The 10,112-nt window shown below is 38.0% G+C and overlaps 1 protein-coding gene across 1 annotated transcript; it reads right to left on the reverse strand.

The window, feature by feature from the left end:
- Positions 1-231: 231 nt before the first annotated feature.
- On the reverse strand, positions 232-4,812 carry lyrm2 (LYR motif containing 2). Its single transcript, XM_086100522.1, has 3 exons — positions 4,559-4,812; positions 1,646-1,786; positions 232-953 (listed from the first exon to the last, which is right to left on the reverse strand). The coding sequence occupies exons 1-3, from the start codon at positions 4,601-4,603 to the stop codon at positions 873-875; spliced, it is 267 nt and encodes an 88-aa protein (XP_085956648.1). The 5' UTR covers positions 4,604-4,812; the 3' UTR covers positions 232-872.
- Between the last annotated feature and the right edge of the window lie 5,300 nt (positions 4,813-10,112).

Here is a 10,112-nt window from a genome sequence, read left to right on the forward strand (position 1 = left end):
GGGGGGAGAAGGCTCCCTTGACAGATCTCTGAACGGTGTCCCTCCATGTTTTTTTTTCCTTTCTCGAATATATCATCGTTTTTTATAATACTTGTTGTCTTGGCTTCCCTGGACAAGAAAATTGGATAGGATCATCAATTCCAAAAAGATTGATGACTGAAATAATGGCAATTTATGTGAAGACACTACTGTAATCACGTTCATGATTTTTCACAAGAATTAGGAGACAAATACCAATATGCAACACTTTATTTCTAGAAATCTCTTCCATTATTTACATTTTCTTAAACAACATTCCTAGAATATCACAATGCACCATCACTGGTGAGCTATTTTTGGCACAAGCTAGCAGGCTACTCGTTTTGAGGGCGACCTGGTCGGGCTCTCTGTTGCCGACTCCTGATGTAAAGAGATTGCACAGAATAGTATGGTCGAGGATTCCACTTTCAGCAAGTGCGTCGTTGTGTAATGCCAATTGTATTTACATGTTTCAAGTCCATGTTTGTTCTCATGGCTTTATTCCAGCTGCAGCGGTTGTGACGGTTCAATATAAATAAAGCTGGAGTTTATTGTATTGTATTCCCTTTGGCGTAGCACCATCTAGTGGATGCATAGTGCCACCGCAGCCACTATTGTAGCTTCTATTCTATGCGCCTTATAATGCAGTGCGCCCTATATATCAAAACAAATTGAAAATAGGCCATTCATTGAACGTGCGCATTATAATCCGAAGCGCCTTCTAGGGAATAAAATACAGTAGTTTAATCAACCTCAAGTCATGTTCAGTCAACCCAAGGAGTACAAACACCGGTTTCAATCTGTTCCAATTTGTCAGAATGTCCAGAAGAATTATCTTCAGTAGTTTTCTGTGTTTAATTCGTAGCCAGTGCCAGGGACCTTTGAAGCTCTTCCAGATGGTTGTTAGCTTGTCTGATCATCATACAAATGGCATCCTGATGGAAGGATAAAAAGGGAAAAACATGAGCATGTAATCAATTCATCAGATGGAGTCATCAGTCCCTCCGAAATTTTGGTGGCTTGCTTTTTAATTATTGTTTCCGCAACAAGGTCATTTTGGGTCCAAGCAGCGACCGCTACGCCCCCTAAAAATTGTTAACAAAGCATTTCATGTTATAAGTTTAGAGGTACAAAAATTGGGGAGCAGCCCACATGGTCCAAAAAAATCTTTTGGAACCATATGCTAAACCTGACCAAAATTGCGAGAGTTGCGTCACAAAGTATGGACGATTGAAAAAAGTTGGCAGCTCTGTGTTTAAAAATTGCAAAAAGAAAAATGGAAGCCTTTACCTGATCTGTGTTTACTGAACACAAGTCGGGAAATGTAATATGAGCGTAATTTGTTTCCCCTCAAATTTGCTTCGTCTTGATCCAGAAGACGTTTTTTTCTGCTGCGGCGGCCGAAGCATTCTGTGTCATTTTCGGACTGACGCATTTAATGTGGCTTCAAACGACTCGTTATGACAAAAAGAGTTCCCGCATCGCCTCAGGCAGTTGGCTTTCACAACAGAAAGTTTTACAGTTCGATCTGCTCAAAGTCTTTCAGAGGAACTTTGTCCCTCATCAAACAAAAACAAAACAAAAAAAAAAAAGCACGGCAGGTCTAAATATGAATGAAATGTGTCACCTGGTCGGTGGCATTCCGGTTCCGCTTGAATTCATCTCTCGCCCAGTCTCGGAGATACTTCCGATCTGTCTCATCTGGCACTCGTCGTATAGTCCTCAATATGTTTCTGTATATTCCCAAAATGTTCTGCCGCTGTAAAAACTGGGTAAAAAAAAAAGATAAGACTCAAAATGATTGATAATCATTCAGTCAATGATTTTACCTGCATTTCCACAAATATAATGATTGTCATCTGCAAGGTTAACAGTGTTCAGTCATTGATACACCCATCCATTATCCACAACGCTTTTCCTCGGATATTTCCTCATATTTTCATCCCACTTAAAACAGCATAAAGTCAACATTTTTACATTATTACATCCAAGGCGGCCACCGTGCCGCCTTGGATGTAATAATCTGGTTAACATGTCCTGGTTAACATGTCCGCCCCACAGTGCAGAGGTCATGGGTTCAAATCCGGCCCCGGTCTTCCTGTGTGGCGTTTGCACGTTCTCCCCATGCCTGTGTTGGTTTTTTTCTTCGGGAATTTCGGTTTCTTCCGACATTCCAAACACATACAAGGTAGATTGATCAAATGCTCTAAATCACAAGTGTCAAAGTCAAGGCCCGGGGGCCAAATTGCGTGGAAGCAATGTTAGTTTATGTAGTTTATTTATGAATGTAAAATAATTCACGAAACTGTCAATTAAAGATTTTTTTCCTTTTTTTAAAAAAAATTTAATATCTGTATCTTATAAGCGATGAGAGAAAGTACATTATCTACCATTATTTTTCTTGGTCGATTTACCAGGAGACAAGCGTTACTCGTGACCCAAGCTTCACTTTCATCACCCAGACAGATCATGTACCCGGGTCTGAAATATCAACATGGCAGCCAAAACAAGCATCAGAGGATCTCAGCTTGCAAAACACAGCTAAGGCCCAGGAAATTATGAATTGATTGAGCCGTCACCCAAAGCAGTTGACGCTAAAAAAAAAAAGTGTCAATCATCACTTCATATGTTACTCGGGGACACATCGCGAAAAGCTGCAAAGTCCATCAAACCCTGCCTGATTCCGACAACACAACTAAATGCACCAAAGTCTGTCATGGAGACCTTACAGAGTGAACAGTGAAAATGTCGGCAATTTCGAATGAATAGAGCAATAGGTCGCTGACTCCTTCACAGTTTGACGTATTCGCCGACACAAGTCCAAGCATCCCGTAGACCCTCAAAACATGAGCAGGAGTAAAGGAAGTAACAGGAATGCATGCAAATGGATATGAAATGGAATCCCGAAATGGAACGCGCCAATTTCTATTTTGATTTCATTCATTTACAAAAGAAGAAGCAACAATACAAGAAATATAAATGTTCTCCAATCTAGAATGAAATGTCTTATTTTATCGGCTCCTTTTCTCCCCGGAATTAAATTACAAAAAAAACATACGAATATTCCATTGTCTAGCGTTACGGAATGTAATGACATTGCAAATATACCCTCTGCCCGTCTCAGCACAATGGGGTGCAGAGCCTTCAGCCGCTCTGCCCCCAAACTCTGGAACTCACTTCCAACCAATATTCGTAACATTGATTCTCTTCCCACAATCAAAACCCACCTATTCAGACTTGCTTATTCCACTTACATTTATCTCTTTTTTTATTTATAATTTTATCTGTGGTTTTGTTTGCTCTTGCCTGTAAAGTGTCCTTGAGTGTTGTGAAAGGCGCTTACAAATAAAATGTATTATTATTATTATTAAATAACGATGGGATGAGATTCCCACTCAAGGTGTCACTCTTCATCACGCACATTTAAAGTTCAAATATGTAAAGTACAGATTTACATATTTTAAACATGCTGGTACCCACACACACTGACACAAAAATTCCTGGGGGAGTTGGGGTGGGGGCAAACACCGTTTTGCAGTTTTTCACTTTCCGCGACCGGGTCCCCATTAACCCCGATAAGTGAGGGAACACTGTATATCCATCTTTGTCATGATTTTCGGAGACAAAATAGAGAGAAATGTGTGTTTTTGGTCATGAAGATATAAAGACCTTCGAACTAATATACATATTGTTTTATTGTAGATACAATAAAATGTTGGTTGTTTGCTCGGTTTAGTATTTTTCATGCTTCATTGAGAAGTGCTGATTTTTGTTGGATATTAATTAAAATTAAGGACTCAGGGTGAGTGACTCGTCAGCACGTCCTCATCACAGTGCAGATATCATGGGTTCAATTCCATGTTCTCCCCGTGCCCGAATGGTTTTTTTTTTTTCTGGGGACGCCAGTTTTCTCCTTTCCTTTTCATGGAAAACTAAGATTCATCCGTGATGTGATTGTGAGTGTGAGAGAATGTTTGTCTATGTATGCACTGCGATTGGCTGGCAGTTTCGGGTGTACCCCGGCTACTGCTCTAAAACAGCTGGGATAGGCTCCAGCATGCCCGCGACCCTCGTCAGGATAAGTGGCTCGAATAATGCATGGACAATTAAAATAAAATACCGTATACGATGGATGGATGGAAACATAGGGAGGGAGAGCGGTAGAGACAGTGTAGAAAGTATTGCATGTCATTCACATATACTTTATTTGATCGTGTATCTTTTATTGGGTCTTAAAAAAACGAGCACCGCAGACTGTGTTGGTATCATGAACATATTTTGAGCGAGTTTAGATCTCGTCCTTAGCGATCGAAATTGGCCGACCTGCTGATCATGCGGCACTCACATTGTGCAAGAGTCACAGATCCTGTATTGACATTTTCTTACCGACACTCGAACAACCTTACAAAATGGCGTCAACACTTAAGACTCCACTATATAAGGAATAGTAGGCACATTCGGACACTACCTGAGATCCCATAATCTAAAATCGTCACGACTGAATCATTTTTATTATTGATTTTGCGTGTGTTGTATTTACCTGTTTCAAAGACAGTGTGGAAGACGGTATTCTTGACGTCGCCATTTTGCTGTAAGACAAAAATAGCTCTTCTTCTGCTTCTGCTGCTGCTGCTGCTGATGATGTTTTTTTTCTTTTTCAGCTGGTGGCACCTAACATTGAAACATTGAAAACTGCGGTCAGGCCAGCCTCCACTTATAAAATTCAAGAAAAAAACAGCCGCCAGAGCGATTGTTAGTACTGTGTATTCCGGTAGTCTGCAGGAGCGAGCAGTGTTGTCAGTCTTCAAAATAAAAGCGTTAGCTCGTCATGATTTCCAGATTGATGATTTCAGAGGCCTTTTATTTTGAAATGCAACATCAGATTTTAATGAAGGTTTTCAGCTTAAATATCCGGGGTGTCCTAGTGTGGCCTCGACCTATTGTGGTTGCAGGATAACTAATATTAAAATTTTAATTACTTTTAAAATCAGGTAAGAAGGTCAAAACGTCATATTTCAGAACCTTTTATTCTTAAATGCAACATCAGATCAGAGGCGATTGCTCTAAGACTGCAAGGGAAGCTCAGCTTCCCCTAAAATGTCAAAAAGTAAGTGATCAAATATACACATATATTACGTACAATTGTGTATACATGTCATTGACTAAATATGCGCTACAACGCGCTCAACCTTTGTTCTGAATCAGTTATTATTACTTACTTATTACTGGTTACGACGCGACTCTCTTCTCATTCATTCCCACAGCTTCACTGTGCTTTAAACTGTGTGGACGCTGAGCGTCGACCACACGGACGCTGGGTGTCTAGAGAGCTCAGTGTTGGTTGTCCCAATGCATTGAAACGAGTTTTGTCCCGCCCATCGGATGCTCAGCGTCTCTGGGAGTCTATGGACAGTGGGCGTTTATCAGCTGGCCGGGACGCTCAGCTTTTCTGCACGATGATTGGATGATCTGTCTAAGGCTGAATCTCTTTTTGATTGGCAGCGAAATGAGCCAATCGTGTTTTTTGTTATTGTAAAGTGTCCTTGGGTGTCTTGAAAGGCGCTTATAAATAAAATATATTATTATTATTATTATTATTATAATCGCCCATCTTATGGTGAAGGCATCCTTTTCTTTTTTTTAAAAAAAGGAACAGAGAGTAGAATTCACGTATAAATAAACGGACACATTTTATGATGAAGGCCGAAATTGAGCTTCCCCTCCTTGACAGACCAGCATCCGCCACTGCATCAGATCTTAATGAAAGTAGTATGATTGGATACCTGGGGTAGCCTAGTGTGCCGTAGACCAGGTCTGGTCACGGGATAATGAATTATTTTTTCTTTTTTTTTTACATATTATGAAAGATCAGGTGAAGTTTTTGTCATTGATGTGGACTTACCTTTGACTTCATTTTCAATCTGAACCTCAGAATTCCTATTGGTGTTATTTTAAGAGAGTTTTCATTCTCCTTGGGTGAACACATCGTTGCCTGGCCGCCATGAAATTATTTTATAACATTTTAAATCCAAACCACTGACTGTATGCATTGGTTAGAGAGATTATTATTTTGAAGGTGGCCAACATAGTTCGCTGGCGGCAGATTACCGTAACGCTCAGTATTACCAATCACTGTGGCGGCTGGTTTGACTTCAGTTTTGTGAGTGGAGGCTGGTCTGATCGCAGCCCTTTTAAGAGGCATTGGCGCCTTGTTTGTTTATTGAACATAAACCATATACAGTAATAATTTGACAGAAAATAAGGTAGATAAAATAGTAAAAAGAAAGAAATCAGTCTTCATTCAACACAGTTGTCTCTGATCCACTGTTAAAGGACACTTTGATTCTGTCCTCTTTCATCTCAAACTGCTTCAAACAACAAAGCGTGTGACGGAAAAGTGGTTAGGACTGCACGACTGTCCGAGTTTTATGTTATGTGTTGTGTTTATTATTTTACTTTATGTTAACTGTTTTGTTAAGCGCTTTGTTAGAGCTGCCGCTGTTGTGAAAGCGCTATATAAATCAGCATTTATTGTATTGTATTATGTTCAAGGGAGTAGGAAGAAGTGAAAAACTTATCTAGTCCTAAATCATTTTTATATCAATCAGAAAAGAAAAAAAGTAAGAAGAAAGAAGTCTCCATTAAGGCTCATACTTTAACCTTAACCGTGATATTTTTACAACTTTTGGTTTGTATACATCCACACCCTGGCACTCTTGTGTCAATTTTCTCTTGTATTCATAATGGATATTTCAATACCTTTCTCTATCTATCAACTTAGTTCTGATTTATCATTATATTTAATCTTTAGAATTTATCATTGATGTAGGTTGTTTGTACTATTTTTTTGAATTTGTTTTTGAACTCAGCAAGCGATTTACTCATTTTCAGGTCAGTTTCGAAATTATTCCACAGATTAATACCTTTGATAGATACACTTCTTTGCTTGATGTTTGTTCTTGTTTTGAGTTTTTTGAATAAGTTTGTACCTCTTAAATCATAGCTGTTTTCTCGAATTTCGAAAAAATTCAGAATGTTTTGGCAGAGCAGGTTATTGTGTGCTTTGTACATTAATTGGGCGATTTTAAAGTCAACCAGGTCATAAAATTTCATCGTATTTAATTTGATAAATAGTGGATTTGTGGGTTCCGTATATTTTGATCTATTAATAATTCGAATTGCTTTTTTTTGTAGTTTTAGAATAGGGAGTGTGTTTGTTTTGCAGGCATTTCCCCATATTTCCACACAGTAGGTCATATATGGTAATAATAATGAAGTGTATAATGTGTACAAAGATCTCTTATTTAGCACAAACTTGGTTTTGTAGACAATCCCTACGATTTTGGCTATTTTTCTTTTTACATTATCGATATGTGGCTTCCAACATAGTTTTGAGTCTATTACTAATCCGAGAAACTTGGTTTAATACGCTCTTTCTATCTCAATTGAGTTTAGCCTAATTTTAGCTTGGTGTTTGATTGGTCTTGTGCCAAAAACAATTAACTTCAATTTTTTCAGGTTAAGTGACAATTTATTTCTGTCGAACCAGTTTTTTAATTTGTTTAATTCGTTTTCTACGGTTGTCAGGAGCTGTTTCAGATCTATTCCAGAACAGTAGAAAGTTGTATCATCAGCAAATAGGACACATTTAAATTATTTTGAGACATTGCACATATCATTTATATATAAGATGAATAGTTTTGGACCAAGCACTGACCCCTGAGGAACCCCATGAGTGATTTTCATTTGATTGGTTTTTTTATTGTTGAGCTGCACGTACTGATATCTGTTTTCTAAATAACTTTTTATCCATTTATAAGCTACACCTCTAATGCCATATCTTTCTATTTTTTTTCAATAATATACTGTGATCTATTGTGTCAAAAGCTTTTTTTAGATCCAGGAAAACCCCAACAGTAAATTCTTTGTTGTCTATATTAGTGGCTATTGCTTCCACAAACTCCATAACTGGCATTGAGGTGGTCCGTTTTTCCCTGAAGCCATATTGATTCTCACTTAACAGCGCATGCTTTTGTATAAAGCTATCAAGTCTGCGAGAAAATAGTTTTTCTAATATTTTTGAAAATTGTGGTAGTCGTGATATTGGTCTATAATTTGTAAACAGATGTCTTTCTCCACTTTTATATATTGGAATAACTTTCGCAATTTTCATTTTTGATGGAAAGATACCAGCTTTGAATGACAGGTTGCATATGTGCGTGAAAGGTCGCACTACATATTCTATAATCTGCTTTATTATTGTCATATCAATATTAAAGCAATCAGTTGACTTTTTATTTTTAAAAGTTTTTATGATATTTGATACTTCTTCTTGTTTTACGGCAGTAAGGAACATCGTGGAGGAGTTTTTTTCTACGTATCTATCTATTTCAAACAAGTTTGTTGGATCAGGAATTTGTTTTGCTAGGTTACTGCCGATGTTGACAAAATACTCATTAAATTCAGTTGCTATTTCTGCAGTTTGTTCCAGAATAGTATTTTTGCCTTTGATAAAATACTCTGGATAATCCATTTTTTTAGGACTATTTCTGATTACTTGGTTAAGTATTCTCCATATTTCTTGTGTGTTACTGTTATTCTGCTCTAATAGTGCATGATAATGATCTCTTTTACTGGTTCTTATAATATTTACTAGTTTATTTTTATAGGTCTTATATATTTTTTTCTGCTTCTTCAGTTCTCAATTTTAAAAACAATTTATATAAATTGTTTTTCTTTTTACATGCATTTTCTATGCCTTTCGTTATCCATGGCTTACTTGGGTCTTTATACTTTTTGGAGACTTTAGTTAATGGAAAATGTTTATCATATAAGGAGATTATGGTAGACTGAAATACTTCAAACGCTGTATTTGGGTCTTCGTTTGAGTAGACCTCGGTCCAGTTTTGTTTTTCTAGGTCTTGCTGAAAAGCATCGATGGAGCGTTGGGTTCTTAGTCTTCTTTCTGTTATGTGAGTTGTTGACTTAGCTTTTCTATCAAAATAATTATGAAAAACTGCAAAGACAGGTAGGTGGTCACTTATGTAATTAATGAGAAGTCCACTTTCCATTTTATGATCAATCTTATTTATAAATATGTTATTCATTAATGTGGCCGTGTCAACTGTTATTCTGCTAGGTTTCGGGATTACTGGGAAAAGGCTGTTGCTGTACATAGTATTTATGAAGTCAGTTGTTTTTTTGTGTCCATTTGGGTTTAATAAGTCAATGTTAAAGTCACCACATATTATTCGTGTTTTCTTATCGTTGTTGTAACTGAGCATATCTGTTAGTTTTTTATTGAATGTGTCAATACATGATCCTGGTGTCCTATAGATGCAACTTTGATGATATTTGATGCCTTTTTATTATGTATTTCAATGGTTAGACATTCCATTAGGTTTTCTATTGTGTTTGTCAATGTCTCGATTTTACTGCATTTAAGTGCTTTGTCTACATATATTGCAACCCCCCCCCCCTCCTTTTTTGTTTTCCCTATTAGTTGCAAACATTTCATAACCTTCTATTTCCATTTCAGTTGTTTTATCTTCATCAAGCCAAGTTTCTGATATGGCAATTATTTTAAATTTATTGAATTTAGTCAGGTATTCTTTTATTTTTGTGAAGTTTTTATAGAGACTTCTACTGTTTAAGTGTATTACTGAAAGTGCATTTTCCAATTTTATATTAGTGTTGAATTGTTCATCCAGGTAATAGTCAGAGTTTGTTACCCTTTGTTTGTTCTTGAAGAAGTTATTGTCTGGGTCCAAATTGTTCTCTGGATCGAATGGCTTATAGTCAATATCTTCAAAGGGTTGGAAGTCCATGTTTTTGGGATGTGAATTTCCCGCTCCCACGCGGTCGTCGCTGGCTCCCTCGCGGTCGTCATTGGTTCCCTCGCTGTCGTCGCTCGCTCTCTCGCCGTCATCGCTGGCTCCCTCGCTGTTGTCGCTGGCTCCCTCGCGGTTGCTGGCTGGACGTCTCCTGGGTCCCTCTTAGTCGCTGGCTCCCTTGTGGTCGTCGCCGACTCCCTCACGCTCGCTGGATGGCTGCCTCCCGGCACTCTCACGCGCGCTGGTTGGTTGTCTCCCGGC

Source organism: Hippocampus guttulatus, chromosome 20 (assembly GCF_054856545.1).
Source record: "Hippocampus guttulatus isolate MCC_2025c chromosome 20, RoL_Hgut_1.0, whole genome shotgun sequence".
Lineage (NCBI taxonomy): Eukaryota > Metazoa > Chordata > Actinopteri > Syngnathiformes > Syngnathidae > Hippocampus > Hippocampus guttulatus.